Below are 27,977 nucleotides of genomic sequence, written 5' to 3' on the forward strand. Positions count from 1 at the left end.
TTTTCCACAGCGGCCCCTGCTCTTATGGAACATCCCCCTTTCGGAGATTAGAATGGGCCCGGCCCTGTTAGTTTTTCCCATGTTCCTGAGCCTGGGCGCTGAATGTATTAAGGGCACATTCATTTCCTGGCTGCGCTGTTAACTAGGCAAGTATTTTGGCTGCCATATATGCTTATTTTGGATGTTTCTATTGGTTCTGTTCCTTTAAAATGCTTTTAGCAGTTTGAATATATTTTTTGAATCGTAAGCTGCTCAGAGGTATTGATTGAGATGGGCAGCTGTAGAAATTGAATGAATGAATGCTTTGCATTTCTCACTATTGAACTGCGTTTGTTGGACAGGTTCCAACATTGAAGTCTACCTAGACCCGATTTTATTAATGACTTGGATTAAGAGCATGAGAGAATGCTTATCAGATTTGCAGATCACAAATGGGACAGGTAACTGTGGTGGCGCAGGGGTTAGAGTGCAGTATTGCAGACTGACTCTGCCCACTGCCTGGAGTTCGATCCTGACCAACTCCAGGTTGACTCAGCCTTCCATCCTTCTGAGGTAGGTAAAATGAGGACCCCGATTGTTGATGGCAAGAGGCTGACTCTGTAAACTGCTTAGAGAGGCTGTGAAGCGGTATATAAGTGCAAGTGCTATTGCTATAATGTCGTAAAGACTGAAATAAAATTTAAAACAATATTGATACGATTAAAGAAGTAGGCTGAAAGTATAAATAACAAAATAAATATGCAAGAGAGGCAAATGCATGTCAGAATGCTCCTTTGCTGCAAAACAAGCAGACACGATTCTAGGCTCCTTTGGAGTCGATTAAGATCATCAGAGCCAGAGCAGGTCACCTCCCCCATTTATTCTGCACTAGGAGATCCCATCTCAAGGATCCAGTTCTGGGCACCCGATTTCAAGGATTCAGGCATTGATATATGGTTGATTAAGGGATTATAAACTAAATTCTAGGAAGGAGGATTGAGAGTTTGGAACATTTAATCTTGTGAAAGGATAGCACTCTCTCTCTCTCTGTGCACGCATGCGCACAAGAGAGATTCTATAAATACCTGAAGAGGGGGGTCACCCATGGGGGATGGTCAAGAGTGGTTCATTCTCTCAGCCAACCTGCCTTAATTTGGGTTCCTGCACTAAGCAGACAGTTGGGCTTGGGCTCCTCCGTGGCCTCTTTCAAGGACCCCCGTGGGGTCTGGCCTGTCTTAGGATGGCCTGTCTTCAGAGGCAGGGACCTTTCTCCCACTCCCTGGCAATAGTAACAGAGTTGGAAGGTACCTTGGAAGTCATTTAGTCCAACCCCCTGCTCGCTCAGGAGACCTGTACTAGGGATTTGAACCCTGGCACTCCCTCCCAGAAGCCTGCATCGCTCTGGTGCCCTCTTACCTAGTGGGTCGGTGGGTGTGCCCTTGAAGATGATGCGGTAGGTGGTAAGGAAAACTGCTCCTTCAGCCGGAAGCAGAGGAGGCCCCCCGAGGCTGCCTCCAGTGCCTTCTTCCCTGCCGTCAGGCACAAGGTAAACCCGCAGACCACCCATCACGCTCTCCTCTCCAAGCAGCAGGTTCGGCTGGAGGAGCTTGGGCTGCGAGAAGCAAAACCTGCTCACGTCTAGTCAGAAGGCCAATGAGCCTGCAGAAACTGAGGCTGCCTGCCTCACTCCTGTGAGCAGCTCCTCCCCCAGATGCCCAGACTGGAGCTCTCACCTTCTGTATTGGAGGGAGCCTTTTGCTTTCTCGGTGCACGGCATCCAGGGTCTCGATGTGCATCTGGACAATGTCTGGGATCACAGAAGAGAAGGCAATGAGAGCCCTCTCCGGGCCACCCCGTCCCCTCCCAACCACTCTCAGCTAAGGGGACACCTGCCTGGGATCATGACATGCAGCCCCTTGAGGTGCTCGTTGGTGACGCCGCTCTCTGTGCAGACCTTATCCACAAAGCGGTTGATGAACCGTACCACGTAGTTGGCCACATCGGAGCTTTCGGCATCCTCAAAGCCACTTTCGGTGTCATAGCTGTCTGCCACACTGCCAGCAATGCTGAGAAGGCAGAGAGGCCCCTGAGCACAAACAGCCTCCTCTTCCTCCTCCACCCGGCCCTTGCCCGACTCAATGGGATGCTACCTGCTGGTGATTAAGCTGTTGCTGACGCTCTCGGCGTCTCCCAGTCCGGCGCCCCGCAGGAGCCTGTTCTTGCTGGTGTCCAGAGGCAGCAGGAGGTAGCTCATGCGATTGGCATAGTGAATAGCCTGGCTGAAGACCGTGCTCTCTTCCTTCTGAATGAGCTCTTGCTGCTTCTCCCGGCTCATGGTGGGCCAAAGACGGCACTGCACGGCAGCGATATCCAGAGCCGACTCCTCCTCAGCCATCTGGGAACCAGGGAAGCAGTTTAGCTGATGAGCCGTGAGGCAGCTGCCTCAAAAGCCTTTCCCTCTCTGCTCCTTCCAAGCTGAGCCCTACCTTCTCAGCACAGTCCTCCTCATTACTCTCCAGGTAGAGCGCACGGATGTGGTTCTGCACATCACTGTAGAACATGGCTTCCCAAAACTGAAGGTTGGTCCACACCAGGTGCTCCTGCACACAGCTGTAAGCAAACTGAGTGATTCCTGGGCTGAGTTTCTGGAGGATGGCAAAAGGAAAGAAAGGAAGGAATGCCTTGAGCAGAGAATACCCATGTCCCTTCCCTCCTCAGCCACCGCAATCCCACCAATGCCAGCCCAGCTACTTACGCGGCAAAAGGCGGTGACCAAGGGCAGAAGCGCAGCAGCGACCCCATGCTCATCCGTGGCATTGCAGTCCTGTGATGAGATAAGAGCAATGCTGCGGTTCAGCCCCAAGGAAGCCGGGCACTAGGGTGGGGAGGGGTCCCCAGACCTCCAGCTGCACCTGCAAGCAGCAGTTCATCATCCGGACAATGAAGTCAAATTGCTGATGGTCCAGCATGGCCCTATTCTGCTGCACGTGGAGGTTCAGCTCCTGGGTGAGGCAATGGCGAGCAGCCCGGCTCTTCATGGCTCGGAGCACAGCCGGCAGGAGCTGCAAGGCAAACCGGGCAGCAGTCAGTAGGGGCCCCACATCTGCCCCCACCCCACCCACAGCCTCTCCTGCTCTGGGGAAGCCTGTGGCCAGCGAGGAAGGAGGCTCTGCTGTTGGGAGAGGGGGTCTCTTTGCAGCCAATTCTCCTCCCCCACCCCCACCCAGAAACCTGTATTCTGGAGGTTCTGTCCTGCCTTAAACCACAGGTCACAGGAAAGGCATCCAGCAACTGGTCTGGCTCATGTTTAAAACCTCTGTTTTATAGGTAATGGGCCCTTTTAAAAAATTTCTATAGTGAAAGTATGTAGTGCAAAATTGTCAGTGTATAAACGGTTCATGAATTGAAATAGACATGGTAACAGGTCAGCCAATGGGGACTGTTTGGTGACAGAAATTATATATATTTGTTTTCTGAGGTTTTCGCGGGTGTTTGTATGTAGGTCTTTGGTTATTCAGGTTTTCTCCTGCGTAAAATTGGAAGTGTCTTGGCAACGTTTCGACAAAGTCTCATTCGTCATCTTCAGGCTGGTGTTTACAGCTTCGTGCTTCTAGGAGCAAGAAGCACGAAGCTGTAAACACCAGCCTGAAGATGACGAATGAGACTTCATCGAAACGTCGCCAAGACACTTCCAATTTTACGCGGGAGAAAACCCGAATAACCAAAGACCGACATCTCTCTCTCTCTATATGTGTGTGTGTGTGTGTGTGTGTGTGTGTGTGTGTGTGTGTGTGTGCGCACACGCGCGCGTGCGTGCGTTTGCTTCTGTGATTCTATTGCTTCTGTACTTCTGGATTCTGACTTCTGGTTCTGGCTTCTGCTGTATGGTATTGTATATAAAGAAGTTTCTTATATAAATGAATCCTGCTGAATTCTTTACTTGTATGCTGGTTGGATTGCTGCCAATTCTAACAGGCTATGGGCCCAGAACACACCAGACACAGTAAGACTGAACTGTAATTGAGCTGAGGGACTGCCTGTGTTAAAAAAGTAAAAGGAAAGAAGGCAGAGAAGGCTTGCAGGATGGCTGTTGATTTCCAGGAGAGCTCTCTGCCTCGATTGGGACAGAAGAATTATATCATTTGGGCTGCAAAATTGGAATGCTTCCTGAAGGCTAAGGAGCTCTGGGATATTGTTGTTTATCCATCCCAGGCACCATTAGCAGCTTCAGATCAAAGGCAGTATGATAAGGCACTGGCCTATATCATCTTAAGGAGGTCTGGCTGAAATTAAGAAGTGTGAAGGTGAGTGCATCAGCATGCAATATTGTGCAATTATCGAGACAATTATACAGAGCCTGGCTGCAGCCACATGAGAATGTGGCGAAGCATTTGGTGCAAATGCAAACTTTATTTATTGAGTTGGAACAGCATGGAATGAAGATTCCTTAACCTCAGAAGGTGCTGTTAGTATAAAATAGTCTCGATGAAACATGGGACATTGTTTCAGCCATTGCTGAGTGCAAAACAGAACAGGACTTAAGAATGGAAGCCCTTAAAGCCTATTTGCTTTCTGAAGAAAACAAACACCATTTTAGAAAAAGCCATGAGGAGGAATTCCTGAGATGGGGGCCCAAGGAGCAAAGGGAGAAAAGCAACAAACAAGATGTCTGCAAAGACCAGAGAGCCCAGCAAAGATTTTCTATAAAGAAAAACCGTTTGCAAGGAAGAAAAACAGAAACTTTTTCTTCAGAAAAAATTCAGAAAAACAGAAAGAAAACTTTTGTTGTTGCAAAAATTAGTTAATATAATAGCAGAGACAAATGGTTAATTGACAGTCGGGTTAGTCAAACAATTATTAATAATTCAAAATTGTTTTACAGAATGGATCCAGCTGGTGGTGATGCAGTAGCCTTAGCAAATGGCCAGAAAACTAAAGTCGGTGGAAAAGGCAGTGTGTTGATTCCATGTCTACAAGAAAAGTTCAATAACGTATTATGTGTGCCTGAAATGGAGCATAATTTACTATTATATATATTATATACTATATAATAAATATACTATTTAGTCTAGACCAAAAAGGGTTTGAGACCACATTTGTAAATGGGAAATATCTCATAAAGAGAAATGGCAATGTATGTGCACAGAGCATAAAGCAGGATAATCTTTATGTGTTGCAGGGACAAAAGGTTCCAATGGAGGGACTTTAATTGGTTGGAAGTCCAGAAAACAAACAACTGTAGCCATTTCTACAGCAGAGACAGAATTTATTGCTCTGTCTGAGCTTTGCTCAGAGGTAACTTGGTACATACAGCTGTTAAAGGATTTAAACATAAAAGTAACTGAAGCTGTAATGATGTTTGAGGATAATGCTGCTTGCATTGAAATAGCTACAGGTGACAGAGTAAAGAATAGAAGCAAGCATGTGGATATTAAATACTATATGTAATATGAATGTAAGAGAAGCCATCAAATGTAAATTAATTAGCTTGCTTCACTGTTCTTCTTCTGGCAGATATAATGACCAAGCCACTGGGTGGAGTGCACCATGGGAAGAATATTATTTGGTTTTATGCCTATTCCAGTCATGAAGGGATGAGTGACAGTGTATAAAGGGTTCATGAATAGGAATAGACATGGTAACAAGTCAGCTAATGGGTACTGTTTGGTGACTCAGACAGCTCGGAGCCTGGGTGTGGCTTAAATTCACTGATCTGTATATATATGAGTGCTTCTGTGATTATTGCTTCTGTACTTCTGGATTCTGAGTTCTGGTTCTGGCTTCTGCTGTATAGTATTGTATATAAAGAAGTTTCTTATATAAATGAATCCTGCTGAATTCTTTACTTGTGGGCTGGTTGGATTGCTGCAAACTCTTAACAGAAATACACTCTAACATTACACACTTCTGTTGGAAAATCTCAACCTCGGCATAGACCCCACCCTTGTGGAGGGAAGGAGGGCTGCCTATCCCAGGGAGCCCCCCCCCCCCGCTCTCACTTTTTTGGCTTCTAGCATCTTGCTCTCAAAGACAAAGGAGATGCAGTTCCTGACCACCTCCAGGCGACGGGCACTGTTGGCCAGCAGAATCCCGTTCCGCTCCATGAGGGTCCCTGGAAGGGAGAAAAGCCAGCTTCTGTCGGAGGTCCCGGGAAAGCGCCCCTCCTGCCTGCCTCCAGGGCACCAGCTGAGCCAAAACTGGCCATGAGAACAGCCAGCAGCATCCTCACCTCACCCAGGCCAGTAGGGGCATTCAAGAGCCTCCTTGCTTTGCAATCTCTCTTTGAGCTGCTCTTTCCTGCAGCCTTTAAAAGCTCCACCATCTCCTTTTTCTGAAGCTCAAAAAGGAGACTGTGGAGCTGGCAAAGATGCACACAGAGGCAACCAGAACAGTCAGGAGAGGAGAGCAGCTCCTTCAATAGGAACGGCTGGGGAATACGGAAGTTTCAGAGTTCAGAACGAAGGCAGGGAAGGTGAAACCAGGTCATTACAAAGCTGGCAGTGAGAGTGGAATAAAAGGCCATCCAATGAATTTGCTGTCACCAGATCTAGATCAGCGAGAAGTGACCTAATCCAGATAGTAGCACCACATCTCCTGAGACAGGAGCCTCTGCCAAGGAGCTGCAGTGGCGCTGGGCAATTCCTCTCCTGGCAACTGGGGACTTCTTGATGACCACAGTATGACCCAGAAGGCGAGAAGGTCCTTGCCGGATCCTGCCTCGGGGCTCCTGTCTTATTAAACCCGGCAGAAGTTGTCTAAAGGGGCCTCTAAAACCCACCCTGCATGCAGAAGGTAAGGCTGACCATCCCTTTCAGAACTTGGCAGCCTCTGACTCAAGCTGATTCTTTTAGTTATCAATTCATGCTTTAGAATTATATTCTGCTTTTCTCCACTGCCTCAGAGAGATAGGCTGGGTTGAGATCTCCCCAGGGCCTCTCCCATTATTATTCATTTTTCTAAATGCCTTCAAGCTGCCCATAGACTCGGCCTGGAGACATGCTCCACCAAGAGAGCCTCTGAATTCACCAAGGGACCACGCTATCCCAGGGCTGTAACCGTCTCGGCACCAGCGGCTGGCACCCACATACCCAGGGGTGGCCCAGATGATACCATGGCTTTCTTCTCCGCTTTCACCAAAGGAGGTGCCGTCTGCTGTTTGGCTGTGGCCTGGTCAACAATCCACTGGATGGTCCCTTCGTCCAAATGGGGGAATGGCCTCTGGTGCAGACGCAGGTGGCAGCCCTCCGTGGGCTTCTGCACCTTATGCATCGTCACTGCTGGGTAAGGGTTCTCCTGGACCAACAGAGGCGGCAGCAGAGGTCAAGAACAGCAGCTGTCTGTGCTAGGACCAAAGCTCATCACCACCCAAGCAAGTTGAGCCCTTGGGAATTTTCTCCAAATGTTCAGCCAAGGTCAGCATCTCTCCTGCCGCCAACAGAATCAGGCAGACTGATTCGTCATTACAGGATGATCTGCTTGACAAGACTTGCCTTAGCAAGAACAGGGATGTAGAGCTGGATGCCAAAAAGCAATCCGCTGATTCGGAGTCTGAATGCGTGCGCAAGAGACACAGGGCGGGGGGGGGGGGGAATCCCAGTCAAGCACTTATGCAGTGCAGGGCCTGCACCCCTTGCCCAATCCTCAAAGTGGGAACAAAACAGGAGATGCTGGTGCTCTCCGGGGAGGAGGAGGGGCGCAAGGATGCCACAGAGGGCATCTGCCTGCAGGGCTGGCACACTTCCTTACACCCAGGGCTATGTCGGCATACATTTTTGTAGAGCTGCTCTGCCAGTTCCTTGACGTGGCGTAGAACTTTTGCCTTGTTTCCTTCATCGGCCTGCATCCGTTTGGCTTCACTGGCCACAAGCTAAGAAAGAGGAAAGAAAGGAAGGTTTTCTTTAAGCACTCTAAAGTGCACGCACACACACACTCACCCATCAGCTGGAGCATGTGGGGGGTGGGGCTCAGAGTCCTTCCCCACAAGCCTCTCACCTCATCGAACAAGTCTGTCTCCCGGTAGGGGGGGCCCCTCTCTGTCACGAAGCCCGCGAAGGCCATGCCCTCCAGCACCTTGGGGAGGAACTCGTCTTCCACCAGCCCCCTCCGCCCGAGGAAGGCAGCCTGCAGCAAAGGAGAGAGAAGCCTGGGAAGGGAACTGTGCCAAGGGGGAAGGCCAGAGGCCCACAGAACAGCCCTCTCCTGAGACCGCGGAATCTCACCTCAGCCGGGGTGAGAAATGGACCCATCCCAGCTCTGGACAAGGGAATTTCCGTTCCTGATCAAAGAACACCCCCCCCACCGCCACCTTCCATCTTGTGGGCATAAAATCCTGGAACCTCAACGCTATCACCAGATCATGAGTGTTGGACGCCTGGAACATGTCACTGCTAAAGGCCCCCCAGAGCTTTCTACGTTGGGTGGATCAGAGAGAATTTTCCCCCATGGCTGCTCGGCCTGACCACTCTCCTCCGCAGCCTACCTTGTGGAAGCGAATGACCGGCTCCGGGTGAATACGGATGATGTGCAGGCACCAGCGGTAGCCCTGCAGCAACTGGGCAAACAGCCGGAGGAAGACTGCCCGGATCTCCTTATCCTGCAGCCAGACAGGCAAGGGAGAAGGTCAGAGGCAAACAGGGAGCATCGGCCTTGGTCCTGAAAGACCCCTGCATCCCGCAGCCCCTTTGCAGAGCTGTGCATTGAGCATCCCTGCAGCCCAAGGAAGATTCGGGATGGAGAAGCCCAAAGCCAAGCTAGCCAGCTCTTCTGTAAAAGACACTCATTTACCTGCATCTTGAGGGAGGAAGCAGAGATGGTGGAGGGTGGGAAGGCCAGATCTGCCATTTCCAACTCTGGGTCCAAGACCTGCTCAGGCAAAGTCAGGGAATTTGTTTAAATGGGGGGTGGGGTGTCCCCCCATCGCCCTCTCTCCAGGGCCACAACTTTTAAAGCAAATGCAACTTACATGTCTGATTGTGCTGTACCTCAGCTGCCTGCCTGACCCACGCCCAAATGTCACCTGGACCTTGAAAAAAGCGCCTTTTTGCCTATTTCTACCGAGATCACCTTCCTTACTTTCTACAGCGGCCTCAGAGAAAGTCACTCCTCCTGGTTGTTTGCGGGCCCCAACCCAACTGCACTGGACACAAGGCGAGGTATCCTTTCAACGGTCCCCATCCTGTAGCTTAAAAGTTCTCCTCGTCCACCTTCTGTGCAGTTAATAAAAAGTTAATGCCCCCATGGCTGCTCGGCCTGACCACTCTCCTCCGCAGCCTACCTTGTGGAAGCCAATGACCAGCTCCAGGTGAATACGGATGCAGTTAATAAAAAGAGACTAAATGTGACGCGCTTACTCTTTCCTGGCTGGGGCTCATCCACCACCTCCCTCGGGCACCCTGAGCCTTAAGGGAAATATTTCACTATATTCATTTTTCTTTCTCCTGACATTCTCACTTCCAGGCCATAGGATGGGCAGAAGTATGTTATTGTACAAAGACATTTTTCCTTCTTCTGGGAACGTGTAACATAAATGGAACAAATGTGCTCCTCAGAAAAGGGGGAAAAAGTTTCACTCTTTAAAAAAATTAAAACAAGGCATAATTAGCTTACACGAGGTTCTTATTAGGAAGAAAGATATAAAATATTTGACTTGCAAAACTCTGGGAAGATTTTATTTCAGCACGACTTAAAAAACCAGAACTGTATTGAGTGATGAATGTAGCAGATTTATTGAGGCAAAAGTTGAATTAGATGGAATTGAAATTCAGGTTTTGAGACTCTGCACCCCAAATGAATTTAAAGCAACTTTTATAAAGAATTTATAGAACAATTCACAAGTTTTCCCTGTGAAAATTGTAGATTAGAATGGAATGATTTCTCCGCTATTATACAGAACATCTTTTTTTTTATGAATAATTCAGCATTAGTGGAGACATAAAAAGTGGCAATTCTAGAGATTGTAGTTATTTTTCAGAAAGGAATAGAAAGGAATCATTTTCAAGAATAGATACAATTTGGATTTCAAAAATGTGGGTCCTAAGATTTCTAAAGTTGAAATTTTATCAAACTATTTTTCTGACCCGTGTATTTATTCATTCATTTATTAAATTTATCACCAGCCCATCTCACTATCCAAAGTAGCTAATAATGATTCGGAAGCATAAATATTAAAATTAACAACAATTAAATAAAGGCTAAAAAACAAGATGATGAACGGTGCAGGAGTGGACTTTTGTCTCTCACTCAACGTTCCCCCTCCCAACACAGAGTGCCCCAGCAGGGCAGCCAGCAGAGCCCGGATCTATAGGCCCTCCTGGAATGCCAGAAGGGTGCAGATGTTCCAGCGGGCCTTATTCCATGCACATTCTGGGCAGATGTTTCTGCACACAATGTCAGCCATCTGGCTGTGCCATCCAGGATATGCTCTTCCTGCCTGCAAATTACACCTCTGCCACTCTGTGCTGGACTGACTCTGAGGCCTCTCTGTATAATCGGTGCCTTGAGTCCTGTCTATTTTATATTTAACTAAAATAACGGCAGCATGATTTCGATATGCATAGTGGTGGAAAGATTTGATGTTACTTGCAATGAAAGAATAAATAGTGAAGTTGATGGAGCTGGTTGAGATGACAAAATTGACAGTTTGTATTACAGAAAAAATGCAGAGAAATAGAGAGAATCTTGAATCGAGGGACTCGCTTGCAAGCCAAGGGGGGGGGGTCCTTGTCCCACCAGTTCACAGGTAAATACTATTTCTTGACACAAAAGGGGTGCCAAGAACGAACAAGGGGTGAATAAATGTGGATTGGATGTTGAAGGGAATGGACAGCATATTAACATCATGAAAAAAAAACGAGGATTAAATTGCAAAAGAAATACAGGAAGAAAAAGAGAATCGGTTGAGGGAAAAGAGAATCTCAAAAGTTGTGGTTGGATGGAATTGAGGAAATCCTGAAAGAGGGGAGAAATTACAAAACAAAAGATAATGAAGACATTTATGAGTGCAACAAAGATGGTTAGCAAGGAAGGGAAGGTATGGACAGACATTACCTGTATTTCCTTTTCTTTGTCATAGGTTTTTATTATTTTCAGTCCTTTTCTGTATTACCCCAAAAGTGAATAGTATGAGGGGTATAAATGTTACATATGTAGGCACAATTGTGTTCTGGTTTTACCAGACTAAAACATTTGTTTCAAGTTTGCTTTGTTTGAAACAACCTATTAATCCGAAGCCAAGAGTTTTCTCAACTCTTTCAGAAAGATATGGAGGAAAATATTTTAAACAGAGATTCCATTACTTTGCTTTAATGTTTTACTTTACTTTACTTTTGTTTTAATCAACTTGGTGACAGTTTTTAAAAAGAATTTATGAACTACCTTATATGTCCAGCAATTTATATAAGACAGCTGAGCAAAAATACCTTGAAAATTTACAAATGTTCCCCAAACAAAGAAATAAACAGAATTAAAAACACACCCTACAGTTCTCTAAAAGTAGAAAAACAACTGAGCCTGCCACCAATTGTACAACTCCAAACAGCTTCTGAAAGTGAGCAGCTGTAACCCGTCCTCAGTCCGGTATTTCACAGAGAACGAGGGATGTGCACCGGCTGCCTCCTGCAGATATGGCTTCTGAGGATATGATCAAAGCTCCCTGCGCTCAGGAACAAAGCACCGGGCATGGCGGCGCCTTCAGTGTCCCCCCATCTACATTGTGCTCCTGCCCGCTTTTGCTCCCACTCGGACAAGGTTCTCCAGGCCCCTTGGGAGACTCACTCACCATCGAGAGGGCTTCACGCGTCTGATGGAGGAGAGGCTCAGGCAGCAAAGAGATGTGGATGCACTCCGGGATGGTGACCGTCCCTCCATCGAGATCTGCGATGATCACGTCCAGCTGGGAAAAGCGACAAAGGCCTCTCACGTCCACAGCCTCCGCCAGGCCCAAATAACTGAAAGCTTCCCCACAAGCAGGACCCAGAACTTCTTCCCGGAAAGGGGCAGGAGGAGAACGCAAGAGCCCAGAACGCGATCCCTTTGGTGCTCCCAGGGGCCAAACTGGTTCTTATAGAATTAAGCCCAAAGTGCAGCTAGCTCTGCCGCTGCATCCATGGCACTCAAAATACAGTCATGGCAAAATACAGTCAAGGCAAAATACAGTCATGGCAATTTGGCTGCTGTCAACAACTGTTTCTTCCCTGAATCGGCCTTCCTTTCACTGCCCAGTCGGAGACCAACACTGCCAGGTTTTGTGAGACCAAATTCTGTAAGGAAATGTTACCTTTCATCTGCTATGAATTTTCTACGTGCTCGCTTGCTCCCCCCCCTCGGCCTGGTCTCCCAGGATGGCTGAGCCCTGGATGTCAATCCAACCCCTAGGCATGGAGAAAGCTTCCTCTCTGTTACGTCCCCAGGACAAGGGCCTCTGTGAAGCTGACTGGAAGAAGATTCGGAGCAGACGAGGGGGAAACTCTTCACCCTGTGCTCATTTCCTCAAGATAGGGTTAAGATTAAGTAATTGGGGGCTTTCAAGAAAAGCTGGATGAATTCAGGGAGGTTTCCAGGCATTCAGTCTCCATGTCACCTCCAGCTGGGGGCAGTCTCCCTCCAGAGACCCACTGCAGGGGAAGGACAATGGGAAAGGGGCAGCCCACCTCCTTCTCATTAGCACCACAGAGCTATCCAGCCAGCCACTGGGAGAAACTGAGGGCTGCATCAAGATGGGCTTTGGCTTCATCCAACAGGGCTATTTTCATGTCCTTATCCCAGCCTGTGTATTCACCCCAATCTTTAAACTAAGCTAAAGAGTCCTGCACATTGTAATGCATTCTTACAACATGTTTCAGTAGTTCCCTTCTGTTGCTGTCTTTAAGCAAGGACCTCACGTGACCGCAACTTGCAACTTCCTTCTGGCTTGCAACAAGTGAAGTCAAAGGAGAAGCCAGCAGGAAGCTACAGGTGGCCGGAGGCTCATCAGGAGATGGCGGGCCAGGGAATCTGCCGAGTGCCGGAGTTGCGATCCTATGACTGGTGGGGTCCCGTGACTAGCTGGAGTTTCAAGGGCTGGTCATAAGTACCACTTGTTCAGCACTGGGAAAACTTTGAATGATTGTTACGTCAAGAGTACCTGTGCAGAAAAAGCCCTGCCCGGAGGGCAGTTCAGGAGAAGAGAGAATGCCCTCCCAGAAAGCAGGAACAGGGAAAGGAGCTGCCCACTAGAAAACCCAGCCTGTCCCAAAGCCTGGTCTCCTAAGCCCAGGTCTGCCCTGCTTCCCGAAGCCCAGTTGGACTCTCCACTCACCAGCTCTTGGGTCTCTGACTGGAAGATGGAGCTGACCCCGATGATGAAGGGGGTGGGTGTGCTGAGGACCTCCAGCAGCTGAGCTGGCAGGATGGGCACATACGTAAAGCTGTAACAGAGAAACCCACAAAGCAGACCCTCTCAAGAAAAGGCTCTACAGGTCCTTGGGACCCACTTAGTCCAAGAGCGACAGCGGTGGCAGCTTAGGGCAGAGTGTGATCTGCTAGGGGCGGAGGAGCTCCAACTGCCCGAGCCTCTCTTTACTGACCTGTACTTCAGGGGAAAGAGGAGGGCAAGCAGGGCGCGACAGGCATCGGTCAGCCTCTGGTAGCTGCTGGAGAGGAAGAGGATCTTATGCTCAGTCAGGGCCGCACAGAAGAGAATCAGCACGTTGGTGATTCCTGGAGGAAGAGGATGGTCTCTGAGGCTCACCACGGGACCTTCCTGCGCTGGGACGCAGCTGCCAACTGAAGGACCCTCCCTCCTCCCTCCGACAGAGCCTCTTTCCTATCTGGAGACGCTGCGGCCTCCCAGGGTCAACCACCTTGAGGTTGATGGGCCCCGGGGACAGCTCTCCCAAGAGCAGCAGCATGGAGGGCCAAGAACGGAGCCACCCCCGAGCAGCCTGAGCGGCCTCACCTAGCTGCCGGAAGAGGAGAGCCACGCTGCAGTTGCTGACGGGGAGAGAGTCGCTGATGGGTGTCTGGATCACCTGCCTGTCGCCTGCACCCAGGGAAATCGTCCTCTGCAACAAGGGAGGGGAGAGAAAGACAAGACCCCAGGGTCAAAGGCTGCAGAGGCTGAAGAACCAAAGCTGGTGGGAAATCAGCTCTTGGCCCTCCTCCTGTCACAGGAGCGGCTGAAGTCTGAAAGGCAACCTGGCAGGACTCCAGAGAAGTTCTCAGGTGTGCTGAAAAACATGTCTCGCCCCATCAGATGAAAAGCCACGATGGCTGGCTGCTGCTCAGTCCTGTGGCTAGGAAAGGGCCGGCGCAATCTGCCCCTGGAGAATTCCAGGCCCTGAGGATGCTCACCGGCCCCTTCTGGGCCAGGCAGCAGAAGGTCCAGTCCAGCTCAGTTTCCAGCTGAGCACCCTGCCTGCCTTCCCCCAGCCTCACACATCCTTTCTCTCCCTAGTACATGCCAAAGGGGCCAGGGAGCTGCTCCTGAAGCCCCCCCCCAGGCCTCCTCTTGGGGAAGAAGGCAGCCCCGAGGAGAGAAAAGTCGTGCATACCACTGCTTCGTCATCCAGGTCAGGCTGAGATAGAGACAGACAGAAACAGCACAATCAGTTAGAAACACAGCACAACACAAACCGATGGCCAAGTGAAAAAGAGGCAGCAAGCACATACACACAGCAGAGGGCCACAAGGCAGCACCACAAAGCGTGGGCAGGGGGGGAGAAGGACGAGGAGGGCACTAACTGTGACAGCACAACACAGACAGATGGCCAAGTGAAAAAGAGGCAGCAAGCACACATACACAGCAGAGGGCCACAAGGCAGCAGCACAAAGCGTGGGCAGGGGGGGAAAAGGAGGAGGAGGGCACTAACTGTGACAGCCCCCAGAAGGGCCTGCCTACCAAGAGAGTTCTGGGGGGCTGGCAAGGCTGCTGCAAGCTACACAGAAGGCAGAGAAAGGCCAGAGCAGCCTTGCCCCCAGGGAGCTCCGTCTCGCAATTGTGGCACACAGAGGCCCATTGCTGCCTTTCTCTAGCCTTCTGGAACCCTCCCAAGCAAGCCACAGCCACTTTTAAGATGTGTGGCTATAGAAATTAAATAAACAAACCAGAATATAGCTGATGTGTTATTTTTGGCAAATAACAAATAAAATAAATAAAACCAGTGAGTTAATAATACACACATTTTAGAAGCCCCTCTAATGAAAAATGAAGATCCAGCTGCAAAAAGACATTTGGTCCCTGAAAATGCCGCAAAGGCAGTGAAAGAGCCAAACTCCCCTGCCGGAAGGAAGCCAGCCAGCCAGCCATCAAAGCCACCACCCCCACCCTGGCTTTCCTCAGTGCCTGGTCTGGAGAAACCCTCCGTGTTGCTATGCATCAGCCTTTCAGAACCACAGCAACGTTGACCAACAGAAGAGAAGTGAGGTGTGCTTGGGCAAGTATACCCCTCCCCCTACCCAAGAATCGCTCTGCCCTGGGCATAGGTCACTGGAGGGTCAACCTTGTGGGGCAGATGTGGAACTCACCTGGGAGCCCCCCGTAATGGGGATGGTGCACGTCAGGAGATTCCCAACCACAGTCTCTAGAGAGGTGCTCAGTCCATCCACGTAGATGGTGTAGATCAGCCCCAGGCAGTTCTGTAGGGGGCAAAGGACACAAGGGGATGGTGGGGCTCAGCCGAGGTACCTATCAGAAGCAAAGGCTGCCCTGATGGGAGAGACCAGGCTCAGCAGCAGCAACAGGGTGCTCTCCCAGGACAGCATTCACTTTGCAAAGGGCTCAGAGAAAGTGCTTTGAACCAGGGCCAAGCCCAGAAACAAGGGAGGGAGGGAGGGAGGGAGGAAGGAAGGAAGGAAGGAAGGAAGGAAGGAAGGAAGGAAGAAAGGAAGCCTGCCCTTCAGCAGCTTCCACCCATTCCAATCCATCTGAGGCTTAAGGCAACAGCACCTCCCTGGGCTTCAAGTGGAAATCTGAACACCTGTGCCCCTAGGAGGAGGAGGAGGAGGAGGAGGAGGAGGAGGAAGATGCCAGAAACCTACACGGTATGACTCTATCTTTGCACAGCCTTTGACACCACACTCTAAATCAAATCAGCATTTATCATAGGTCAGCATAATAATTCTGAACGGTCTCAAGGCCTGGGAGTCACGGGAAGCATACTGCAGTGGGTTCCCTTTTTCCAAGCTTTTAAAGCGGTTTTTACCTGTATCTGACTTGCTTTATACTTTGCTTTGCGGTTGCCTAGATGGTTCCTTTTATTTTGCATTTTACAGTACTTTCTCAGTTTTTGTTCAAACTGAACTTTAGTATAATTTATTTCAACCTGCCCAGAGAGTTTTGGCTATCAGCTGGTTTAAAATTTGTAACAAATGAGCTAAAAAATAAAGTATTCCCAGTGACTTCCAGCCACGGGAGAAACTGAGCCATGTGGCCCCTTCTTTGCAGGTTCCTTAGGACTTGGCAGTCTTCTACATGCACTAGCTGTTAACAGGCGCCTCTGCCCAGCCAAGGGAGGTTCTTCTGGGATCCTGACTTGGGGTCTGGGTGGGGCTGTGCCTCCCCAGACGGAAGGGCCGGTGACAGTTACGCAGATCCTTCTTGGTGCACGAAGACCCCGCTGCCCGGAGCCGCTCTGCTCTCCTGCACCTGGCAGCCCACGCTGTCAGGCCTGTGCTGCAATGAGTCCTCGCACATCCTCCCCCACCCTGCAGCAGCCCCTGAAAGCCTTGCCTGAGTGGCACCACGCTGACTACCACGCACCCCTGCACCCCTCCCCCCTCCCCCCCCCCCGGCAAGCAGCAGCCCCCTTAACTGCCTGCCCGCCAGCCGCATGAGACCTGCAACTTCCTGCCAGCTTTCTCACTGGTTGTGAGAAGCCATAAGGAAGTTGCAAGGGGCTCCTTGGTCAACAACACAACAAGGACAGCCAGGGTTGCCGTTGCAAAACCAATGTGGTCGCATGCTTTGTGACCACACCTCACAGCAAAGGAATTTTGATCTCGGTTAACTGTTATTGAAACGGAAGGCCCTGGAGCGGCTGGGGGGGGGGGTCAAAGCCCATATCTGAGTCCCATCAAGATCCTACGTGTGTGTGTGTGTGTGTGTGTGTGTGTGTGTGTGTGTGTGTGTGTGAAAGGCGTCAAACGCCACCCAGCTGAAGTGGGGCCAGGAGACGGTCATAAGGAGCACCTACCTGAGATCGTTTCTGCCAGAGGGGGTAAAGCCAGGCGTCAGAGCCAAGGGCGTACTCTTTTCACAGAAGAAAATTATAGAAAGGTGGTCCTCACTTATTGGCTACCCTGTTTAGTGGCCATTCAAAGTTATGCTCATTTGTGTGCTTCACGGGTGTCTTTCAACAAATAAGAGTCAGTGGAGAAACCAGCAGTGAAATTGCAACTTACATTCACACGATGACTCACTTAACAACTATGGTACTTAGCAAAGGTCCCAGTTGTGGTCACTAAGTGAGGATTACCCACATCTGTTAATAAATGATTGCATAGTCAATTTTTCATAGCTTTTCCCCAATTACATCACCTCTATATACCATTCAAATGAAAGTAAAAAACAGATTTGCTCCCACACATTAATGAAGAAAGACTTTACATGGGTTATACTTATTTTTTCACGAGAATAAATAAAAATCACGAAATAAATAAATGATGTTTAACCCAATGGGGGACTAGTTTGCCAACCTGGTGTCTCTCCTGACCCAGTCCCTCCAGGGCAGCCTGGTCTCCCCACTCGATCACTGGCCTTTCCCAAGCTGGCCGGATGGCAGCGGGAATCACAGCTTGGGCAATAGAAAAACAGCGTTTGGGGTATTTAGCCGTGAGATCTGGCATGTCTTTTTTAATTATTCTTTGCAGGGTGATGTCTTGGGGGACAAACAGGGCACTGTTTTAGAGCTCCCCCGCTGTTGACAAGTTTTTAGTCTGAGCCTAATTACCCAGGGAGGCCTGTTTAACTGAAGGCTGGGGCTACTTTGGCTTAAAGATCAACAGATGATGCTGTTAATAGGGCTCTGCACTATATCCTACAACATCTTGAATCTCCAAAGACCTACGCAAGGGTCCTCTTTGTAGACTTTAGTTCAGCATTCAATACCATCATTCCAGACACTCTTCTAACTAAGCTAAACCAGCTACAGGCACCTGAACACACTTGTAAATGCATCATAAGCTTCCTAACAAACAGGAAATAGCAGGTGAAGCTAAGCAGAATCACATCAGATACTTGTACAATTAGCACAGGGCACCTCCAAGGCTGTGTGCTCTCCCCACTTCTCTCTGTATACCAATGACTGCATCTCTAACGATCTGTTAAACTACTGAAGTTTGTAGATAATACAACAGAGATCGGTCTCATTTGAGACAATGATGAATCCCCATATAGACGGCAGTCGAACAACTAGCCTTGTGGTGCAACCGGAACAATCTGGAACTAAACACACTCAAAACCGTAGAAATGGTGGTAGACTTTAGGAGAAACCCTTCCATATTTCCACCTCTCACAATACTAAACAACACAGTATCAATAGTAGTGACTAGGTTCTACCATATCGCAAGCTCTAAAATGGACAGCTAACATCAAAAACGTCATGAAAAAAGGACAACAAAGAATGTTCTTTCTGTGCCAACAAAGAAACTCAAACTGCCCAAGGAGCTACTGATCCAGTTCTACAGAGGAATTACTGAGTCTGTCATCTGCACCTCTATAACTGTCTGGTTTGGTTCTGCAACCCAACAAGAAAGACACAGACTTCAGAGGATAATTAGAACTGCAGAAAAAAACAATGGCTACCAACCTGCCTTCCATTGAGGATCTGTATACTGCATGAGTCAAAAAGAAGGCTGTAAAAATATTTACAGACCCCTCACATCCTGGACATAAACTGTTTCAACTCCTATCCTCAAAACGACACTACAGAGCACTACACAAGAACAGTTTCTTCCCGAACGCCATCACTCTGCTAAACAAATAATTCCCTCAACGCTGCCAAACTGTTTACTAAGTCTGCACTACTATTAATCTTCTCATTGGTCCCACCACCCATCTCCTTCCACTTATGACTGTATGACTGTAACTTCGTTGCTTGTATCCTTAAGATTTATATTGATATTGTTTCCTGATTACTAATTGTACCCTATGACTATCATTAAGTGTTGTACCTTATGATTCTTGATGAACGCATCTTTTCTTTTATGTACACTGAGAGCATATGTACCAAGACAAATTCCTTGTGTGTCCAATCACACTTGGCCAATAAAAATTCTATTCTATTCTAAAGCTAACCACTTCCTGCCAGGCTGGGTTTTTAGCATGTGCACAAAATCTCAGGCATAACGAAGCCTTTCATTCAAGCATGATCTCACGGGCCTCAGGCGGGGGTGTTAGGGAGGTGGCGAAGTGGGGGTCCTACACAAATTAAGACATGGTGGTGGCTGGTTATATTCTTGCCCTGGAGGAACCAGGGAGAACCAAATCTGATGTTTTAGTTTATCTTAAAACTAAAATAGATAATTTTCTACTTCTTACTACAGTGTTGGTTGTGGGGATCTTAAGGATAAGATCTTGGAGTTACGGATCCAAGGAAAGCCCTGGAAAAGGGTCTTTCCTTCTCAAAAGTTACCACCCTATTATGAAGCAGTTGTTTTATCATTAATTACTGATTGGATTAATTTGACTGAGGAAAGAGTTTTGAATATAGAAGGTTATGGTTTGTTATATGGGTGGCATGCTTATTTATTATATGATAAGAAAGTAGATAAAATATTTAAAAATAATATAATTAGAAATGCATTATTGAGGGTCTGGAGGAAATATCAATATAAATTAGATGGAAAGATTCCAATATGGGCAATCCCGAGACACATGATAGAAAATATAAATATATATCAAAAGATGGAGGTAGTTACCTATAAAGAACTTCTTTGTATGGAAAAGGGGGAATTACAATTAAAATCCAGAGAAAAGATGGGGGAAGAAGGGAAAAATTATACATGGTTCCAATATGGACAATTACAAGCTAGATGGAAATTAGATCAAAAAATAGGTGTTAAGCAAACTGAGGATAATTTGTTAAAACAAATGAGAGATCAAGGCCAACAGCATATTAAGAGGTTGTATAATGTATTAGTAGAAATAGACTCAGAGACTGAACTGGTTAAGGATTGTATGATTAAGTGGGCACAAAATTTTCAGCAACCAATAATGTTGGAAACTTGGGAAAGAATTTGGGTGAGGAATGTTAAATTTACACAAGCGCAAAATATGAGAGAAAATTTTTATAAGATGTTTTATAGATGGCATTTAGACCCCAAAAGTTGTCATGTATGTATCCTAATGTACAGGCTAAATGTTGGAGATGCGATTGTGAAGATGCCACTTATTACCATATATGGTGGACTTGTAAAAAGTTAAAGCATTTTGGATTAAAGTATGGTGGATCATGCAGAATATTTTGAAAAGAAGATTAAGTTTACTCCGCAGTTCTTTTACTAGGAATAATTATGGACTGTACAGCTATAGAGACTAAATTGATTTTGAACTTAATAACAGCCGCAAGACTTTTGATTGCTCAATATTGGAAGAAAGAAGAATTACCTACAATTGAAGAATGGACACTTAAAGTATCAAATCTGGCAGAAATGGCAAAATTTCTGCTTATTTGAAAGACTATACACAAGAAAAATATATTTTAGAATGGAAAATGTGGATTGATTATATTCAGAATAAGTATCAGATAAAAAAATATCGAATAGCATATGAGTAAATTTAGGAAATATTTTGTATTAGATATATTTATGAAGGAGAGGGGAATTGAGAATGTGATTAAGTGTGGAGACTAGAGATTATAATTTAGGCATTATTTTAGATTATGATTGTTAGTTTTGATACCCTGCATTTTGTTCTGGGAAGTCGGGTGGGGGCGGGGTATGGGGGAGGGGAATTGGGGGGTTGAGGCTAGAGATGGAGTGATGGTGAATGTACAGGGATTAATGAAGATGTATAAATATAATTAATGTAGGGTCGGGTCTGCCCAGTTACCATTTTAGAACGGTGGGGAGGGAGAAAAGAGAGAGTAGGAGGTAGGAAAGAGGAGAAGAGGAAGGAAGAGGGGTAGAAGAGGGAGAAGGAGTGTAGGGTGGAGGGAGGAGAGGATGTAGATAAGAGAAGGAGAGGAAGGTTTGGAAAGAAGGCAGAAGAAGGTAGAAGAGGGAAGAGAGTTAAAAAGGGGGGTGGTGACTGGGCAAGCCCGACTAATTGTATATAATTGTACATTGGATGAATTATTTGTTATGATTGTAAAAATAAAACTTTTTTATAAAAAAAAAAAAAGTTACCACCCTTAGGCCCAGAGCCTTGGGTGTTCAGGGTAAAACGTGTATCTTAAATCCGGTGACTAGAGGCAGCGTACCATCGTCTGATCACAGAATTGGGAAGGATCTCACAAGTCCTCTAATTCTCTGCTCAGTGCAGGACTCTGCTGTAGAATCGGCTGTGCAAGTGGCTCCCCCAAGACTGTCATAGAACCCAGCATCTTAACCAGGAAAACCGCCGTTATTATCCATGCCCCTTGAAAGAAAGAGATGCACTTTACTCAGTTCTCCTAAGTTGGAGGAAGGCAGAGCCTGGAAGAGCGCTGGATGAAACTGCATTTGGCTCAGCAATTCAGGCAGAGGCTGAAGAGCCACGGATGGCTCTCCTTTCAGGTGGATTCCGGCATCAAAGCAGGGGCTGAATTCAGGGACTATCACCACCACCCCGGCTTCTTCCCACTAGGATTCTGAAAAAAGAGTTCTGCAGTCTGACTTTGTGGTGCCTCCATCACTCAGACAGCCGGCATTTCAGAATGCTTTATAGCCTTGTAAATGCTTTGTACACCTCTCCTAGTTCTGGACAAGCTGAACTTTCTACATGCTTAACAGTATAATTAAAAAGATAAGAAGGGACAGCCCAGGTGGCTGAGAGCTAACAGACGGTAAACCGTGGTTCACAGTGACCCACCCTAGGCAGAGGTTGGTTTGCCAAGCCTTACCCGGAAAACCTCGGTGTGGTCCAGCCGAGAGACAAGCACCAAACTCTTTGGGGCAAAGAGCTGCGAGGGATGAATGAGGGCGCTCACCTCCAGCTCTTCCACTTCCTCCTTCCTCCAGCGGTTCTGCAGCTGCTGGGGGGGAAAGGAACAGTTACCTAAGTCTGCTGGCTGAGCTGCCCACCGGGGACTGGCACAGGGTCCCTTGCGCTATTCCATGTTCAGTGGAGGTCCTTGGCCTAAACAGGGTTCAAAATGAAAGGCCTCTCTTTACCTGGATGCTTTCAATGGCCTCCCAAAAGGTGAAGCAGGCACAGTAATGGCGTTCCGAGTTGATGTCAGTCAGGACAGCAATGAAGAACGTGGGAGGGTTTCTCTCCCTGAAAAGCTGCCATCCGCTTGGCTGGCAAAACTGCAGAAGGAGACATCATCGTTAGGGCAGCCCACAGTTCTCTCTCTGAAAGCCGGCTCTCCCGCCACAGCCAAGGAGAGTCAGGATCCCTCCTTCCCCACCTGGGGGCCTTCCACCTAACCATAGAGGGAGAATCCTTCCTTTGGCAAGGGAAGGGTCTCTGCCTGAGGAAAGGGGTGCCCCTGCCCCAAAGACTTAAGCATGGGACCTCTCCCCTCCAATCATCACTGATTGGCATTGACCCCAAAGAAAAGAGGGGAACCAGCACAATGCATTGTGGCCCAATCCACAGAGCTAGTCCGGAAGGAGACCATGACTGGACATAATATATTAGACTTCAGCAAGGCATTCAACAAAGTAGACCACAACCTACTTCTTTATAAGCTAGAAAAAAGTGGGATAGATAGCTTCACCACCTGATGGATTCGCAACTGGCTAACAAACCGTACTCAACGAGTAGTCCTTAATGGGTCTAAGTCTACACAGAGAGAAGTAAGCAGTGGGGTGCCACAGGATTCCATCTTAGGCACAGTACTCTTCAATATCTTCATAAATGACTTAGATGAGGGAATAGAAGGGGAATTTACCAAAGATGATACTAAGCTGGCAGGAATAGCTAACACCCTAGAAGATGGGCTCAAGATACAGATGGATCTTGACAGACTTGAACACTGGGCCCTATCTAACAAAATGAAATTCAATGTAGAGAAAAGTAAAGTCCTACACTTAGGTAAGAAAAACCAAATGTACACATATAAACTCAGTGAAACCAAGCTTAATATGAGGCAGCAGTGTGCAGCGGCAGCCAAAAAAGCCAATTCAATCCTAAATTGCATTAACAGAGGGATACAATCAAGATCAAGCGAGATACTAATACTACTCTATAAAGCCCTAGTAAGACCACACCTAGAGTACTGCATCCAGTTTTGGTCACCACACTATAAAAAAGATATTGAGACTCTAGAAAAAGTGCAGAGGAGAGCAACCAGGATGACTAGGGTACTGGAGATTAAAACATATGAAGAACGGTTACATGAACTGGGTATGGCTAGTCTAGTGAAGAGAAGGACCAGGGGAGACATGATAGCAGTGTTCCAATATTTGAAGGGTTGCCACAGAGAGGGGGTCAAGCTATTTTCCAAAGCACCTGCCAGACAAGGAATAATGGATGGAAAGTGAACAAGGAGAGATTCAATCTGGAAATAAGGAGGAACTTTCTGACAGTGAGAACAATCAACGAACGCAACAGCTTGCCTTCGGAAGTTGTGGGAGCATCATCACTTGAGACTTTCAAGAAAAGATTGGACTGCCATTTGTCAGAAATAAGTGTAGGGTCTCCTGCTTGAGCAGGGGGTTGGACTAGATGACCCATAAGGTCCCTTCCAACTCTGTTCATCCGCCTGTCTATATATCTATATAGCTTTATACTCTGGGGTGCCTTTCTGATTTGAACCATACACTTAGCACTGATGTGAGGGTGTTCAGGGTTTATACTGGCTTCTGCTGATATACTGTATTGCCTACTGGAGTGAAAGGAATAGTTGTTGTTGTTGTTGTTGTTGTTTTAGTGATCCAGATCTAAATAAAAGCAGACAACCCCAAATTAATATACTCTGGGAGTTGCTCTACCACCCATTGTCCTTTGCTCTTCCTTTTTCCCGGGCAGTAGCCTACTCACCAGTTCGATCCCCTGGGGGAAAGGGTTGTCCTCCCAGTCCTTTTCTGGAAACCGCTGGAGTATTTGGCCCTGGCCATCTCTGCTGCCTGGAAATGAAACCGGGAGTTTTAGCTCTTTCCTGAATCCCCTGGACTTGCATACTGTAGCAACTCCTCCCCACCCCAACTGAAGCAGAAAAAATGATCATTTAATCTGATCTGACAAGAGAAAGTATAAACATAAGACCTCAAAATATAAAAGTCCCAGATTTAGTCATTACAGGTAGTCCTTGACTTACAACAGTTAATTGAATGACCATTCAAAGTTATAACAGCATTGAAAAAAATGACCTAGGATCGTTTTTCACACAACCGCTGCTTCCCCTCCACCCCGCTCACGTGATCAACTTCTATAGTAAGAGCATCAATGGATGTTAAATTATAACTTAAACAAGTATTTATTGGATCCACTACATTTATATAGAAAAGGATTGTCTAAGACAGCAATTTGTTGGAAAGATAATAAGAATACTACTACTTTACTGAACAAGGTAAATGAATATACCATACCCTAACTATGGCTAAAAAAACTAAGAAAGCAGCATTGGAAAGATGTGTGCATGCGCGTACGCACACACACACAATTATTAATCAAATTTCTATAGTCACCCATTTTATGAGACAAGTCCGCATGGTATACAACACCCAATAAAAGCAATGCACATATAAAACACAATGAAAGATACAAAAAGCAACATTAAAGTAAAATTTAATTAAAACTAAAAAACATATACAAACCCCAAGCAGAGAGAATGAGTGATAGTGGAGGTGTTGTGCCTCGTCCTCCTCAGCCGGCCCCTCCCGTCTCCTCCCGGGCCTGTTATCAGACTCCGAGTCTGATAATGAAGATGAACGGCCTGTCATGCCTCCAGCCCCGGCCCTGGCCCCATACCCGGAGAGGAGTCAAGGAGTGAAAAGAGAAACCCAATACAGCTCACTCATACAGTATGTGTTCCTTTGACGCAGCCGTCAGAACAGGAAGTCAGCCAAGTGGTGCAATTATCCGGACCTGCTCCCTCTGACCCCTCCCTTTCCCAGATGCCGACAGTAGAAACAGCTGAAGACAATTCAGAGTGGGAGGATCCTCGCTTCCGGAGATCTGAGAGGCGACACTAGCAGAAGGAAGGGTGGGGCAGGCCTGGATAAATGCTGAGTCATGGAGCCACACCCCACAGCCTATATAAAGGACCTGCTTTTGGCATTCCAACCTTGAGTCAAGCAAAGTCTCATCTAGTTTGCTGCTATTGCTGAAGTCACAACTTGGACTCCTGCCTGCCCTGAGAAACCTCGAAGGAATTTGGCAAAGCTGCAGAGGCTTCGTTGCCACGTTTGATACGGACTTCCTTGACCCGGTCATTGGAGGGGGAGGGGGACACGACAGGAGGCATCTAAACAAGTCCCTGGTTCCCTGGAGCCCCCAGGCCTGATAACATAACCTGGCCTTGAAGGACTTCGAAACTTCAACCATGACCGAGGTGGCCCTATGCCGGGAGGGACATTACTTCATAAGGCAGGCAACACACAGGCCCAGAACCCCACCACCACCTGACACCCTCAAATGCAGGAAGGTCCTTGGCAGATGGCATCCAGGCATGCCCCCTCTTCTCTGCAGATGTAATAAACAGGGAAGCTCAACCCAATGAATGGCAAAGGGACGTTGACTTACCTGAACGTTGCTTTTCAGTGTGTTGTCTGGATGATCCATGCATGGTTAATCTCCTATCCAATTGTCAGAGACTGAGTGAATATATTTTTGAACTGCTTAGCCATACCTCCTGCTTGTTAAGCTCCAGTCTTTTTCCACGAGGGTGCGATCCTCCAGAGAACTTGGATCCATAAAGAGCAACAGAAAACACACACACACACACACACACACACACACACACACACAGCCCTAGCCGAGGAAGCCTAACAGGCGGGATGGATCATCCTACCAATACACTGAAAAGCAACGTTCAGGTAAGTCAACGTCCCTTTTCCAGTGTGTTGTCTGGATGATCCATGCATGGGGATATACCCAAGGTTATGGACCCTGGGCGGGAGGCTGACTACTCCATAGGTCCTGGGTGGAGTGTACACTCTGCAACACCAGACGTCCAAAAGATGCCTCAGCCAAAGGATAACTATCTAACTTATAATGACGTATGAAAGGGGATAATGACAACCAAGTAGCTGCCCTACAAATGTCACCAATAGAAGCCTGTGTGACGCAAGCCACCTGTTCTGTTTCCCTCCCCCAATACTCCCAACAAAGAGTCAGTGAAAGGCCTCCTCTTCTACTTTATTTACATAGATAAATGTCCTGGCCACGTCTACCCACGGGCCTGCCAAGTTTCTGGAGATAACGAGGAAATTATAGATAAGGCCAGAATTACTCACGAATATATTCTTCCCTCCATTGATAGAGTTTGCCCGCGCAAATCCATTGCTTTGTCCAAGACAAAAAACCAGGAAGTCCCGCCTCCTATTTATAGTCTCTGCAGATGTCCATCATTCCTTGGCCTTATCCCAACGCTGTTTCTGCTGCGCGCGCCGGTCACGTCTGTGCAGTCTTGCATCACTCCAAAACTGTACTTGGGGCGTTGCCAAATCAGAAGAAGGCTCCAGAGAATCAGGCCTTGCCGGCCCCTCCTCCTCCCTTTGAGTGGGTGCCAGGGAGGGAGAGGGCCCAAGAGAAGAACGGCTTGCCAGGTCTTCTCCCTCACTTTCTGAATCATCCGAGTCCAGGAGTCCGGGTCCAGGAACCTGGGTCACAACACCACCATAGTTGCAGCACTACGAGTTGAATGTGGTAAAATTCTGCCTGGTACAGGCTTAGATTTGAGTTCATATGCCATGGAAATACATGCTTTCAGCCATCTGCCCACTGTCAATGAGGAGACCTTCTTCCCCATCAATGATGGATGAAATATTACTAACAGAGCCTCCGTTTGACGAAATGACGATGTACGCTTGATGTAATGGAATAACGCCTTCCACACATCCAATGTGTGCCAACTCTTTTCTAGAGGATGACGAGGATCTGGACAAAAATCTGGAAGAATCAACTCTTGGGCCCGGTGAAACCAAGAGTTCACCTTTGGCATGAATGATGGGTCCAATCGTAAAACAACCCTGTTGGAATGAAAAACACAAAGGTCCTTCCTAACAGATAAGGCCGCCAACTTCGAAATCAGTCTGGCCAATGTAATTGCCAGAAGAAAGGTAACTTTCAAAGTCAATAATCGAAGAGAAACCGAACCCAGTGGCTCAAATGGTGCAGACATCAGTGCTTGAAGAACCAAGTGGAGATCCTACGTAGGATAGCAATGCACCACCGGAGGGCAAAGATTTGTAGCACCCTGAAGAAAACAACGCACCCTTGGATGTTGCAAGAGCATTGGGTAAGCATCACAGGTAAGAACGGTAGACAAGGCTGCAACCTGACGTCGAAGTGTGGAGGGGGCTAACCCCTTGTCGAGACCAGCTTGTAAAAATTCTAAAACATCCGGAATCAATGCTGAAGTAGGGTCAATGTGATGCTTCGAACACCATAGACAGAAGGCTCTCCAGGAAGCATTATAAATACAGTTAGTAGAAGCTCTTCTAGACGCTTGCATGGTCTGAATTACTTTTCCTAATAGATTATCCTTCCTCAGGAGGATCCTTTCAAGTGCCAAACGGTCAAGTGGAGCCACTGCAGCTCCGGATGAAGTACTGCCCCTTGGCTGAGAGAAATCCGATCTTGAGGAATCCTCCAGGGACAGGCCATCAAAAGTCCTACTAGGTCTGCGAATCAAGGACAGCGAAGCCAATATGGTGCCACCAGAACGACCTCTGCTCCTTCCGCCAGCAGCTTTCGAGTCACTCTTGGAATG

The 27,977-nt window shown here is 47.6% G+C and overlaps 2 protein-coding genes across 10 annotated transcripts in view; one reads left to right on the forward strand and one right to left on the reverse strand.

Annotated features, from left to right (window-relative positions):
• The window catches only part of PPP6R2 (protein phosphatase 6 regulatory subunit 2), a 134,707-nt gene extending 129,348 nt beyond the window's left edge, over positions 1-5,359 (forward strand). Inside the window, exon 24 of one of the 2 annotated variants that reach the window (XR_009155957.1) lies at positions 4,862-5,359. Coding sequence is in view for 1 of the 2 variants with exons in the window: in XM_058189831.1 (XP_058045814.1) it covers positions 4,862-4,890 (29 nt within the window). In the remaining variant the exon portion in view is untranslated. The remainder of the gene's footprint in view (positions 1-4,861) is intronic. The other variant, XM_058189831.1, reaches the window with a different exon arrangement.
• SBF1 (SET binding factor 1) overlaps positions 1-27,977 on the reverse strand; it is an 82,888-nt gene that overhangs the window by 13,167 nt on the left and 41,744 nt on the right. For 4 of the 8 annotated variants that reach the window (XM_058189822.1, XM_058189819.1, XM_058189817.1 and 1 more), the window contains exons 2-22: positions 24,083-24,168; positions 22,267-22,404; positions 21,996-22,127; positions 15,481-15,591; positions 13,913-14,018; positions 13,542-13,674; positions 13,274-13,382; positions 11,756-11,869; positions 8,764-8,841; positions 8,459-8,572; positions 7,972-8,100; positions 7,748-7,846; positions 7,068-7,272; positions 5,979-6,091; positions 2,892-3,041; positions 2,735-2,803; positions 2,466-2,624; positions 2,130-2,374; positions 1,873-2,045; positions 1,713-1,786; positions 1,396-1,591 (exon numbers count right to left, since the gene is read on the reverse strand). In XM_058189822.1, the coding sequence (XP_058045805.1) occupies positions 1,396-1,591; positions 1,713-1,786; positions 1,873-2,045; positions 2,130-2,374; positions 2,466-2,624; positions 2,735-2,803; positions 2,892-3,041; positions 5,979-6,091; positions 7,068-7,272; positions 7,748-7,846; positions 7,972-8,100; positions 8,459-8,572; positions 8,764-8,841; positions 11,756-11,869; positions 13,274-13,382; positions 13,542-13,674; positions 13,913-14,018; positions 15,481-15,591; positions 21,996-22,127; positions 22,267-22,404; positions 24,083-24,168 (2,733 nt within the window). The remainder of the gene's footprint in view (positions 1-1,395; positions 1,592-1,712; positions 1,787-1,872; positions 2,046-2,129; positions 2,375-2,465; positions 2,625-2,734; positions 2,804-2,891; positions 3,042-5,978; positions 6,092-7,067; positions 7,273-7,747; positions 7,847-7,971; positions 8,101-8,458; positions 8,573-8,763; positions 8,842-11,755; positions 11,870-13,273; positions 13,383-13,541; positions 13,675-13,912; positions 14,019-15,480; positions 15,592-21,995; positions 22,128-22,266; positions 22,405-24,082; positions 24,169-27,977) is intronic. The other 4 variants (XM_058189824.1, XM_058189818.1, XM_058189821.1 and 1 more) reach the window with 3 other exon arrangements.

The sequence above is a fragment of the Ahaetulla prasina genome, chromosome 7, assembly GCF_028640845.1.
Source record: "Ahaetulla prasina isolate Xishuangbanna chromosome 7, ASM2864084v1, whole genome shotgun sequence".
NCBI classification, from domain to species: domain Eukaryota; kingdom Metazoa; phylum Chordata; class Lepidosauria; order Squamata; family Colubridae; genus Ahaetulla; species Ahaetulla prasina.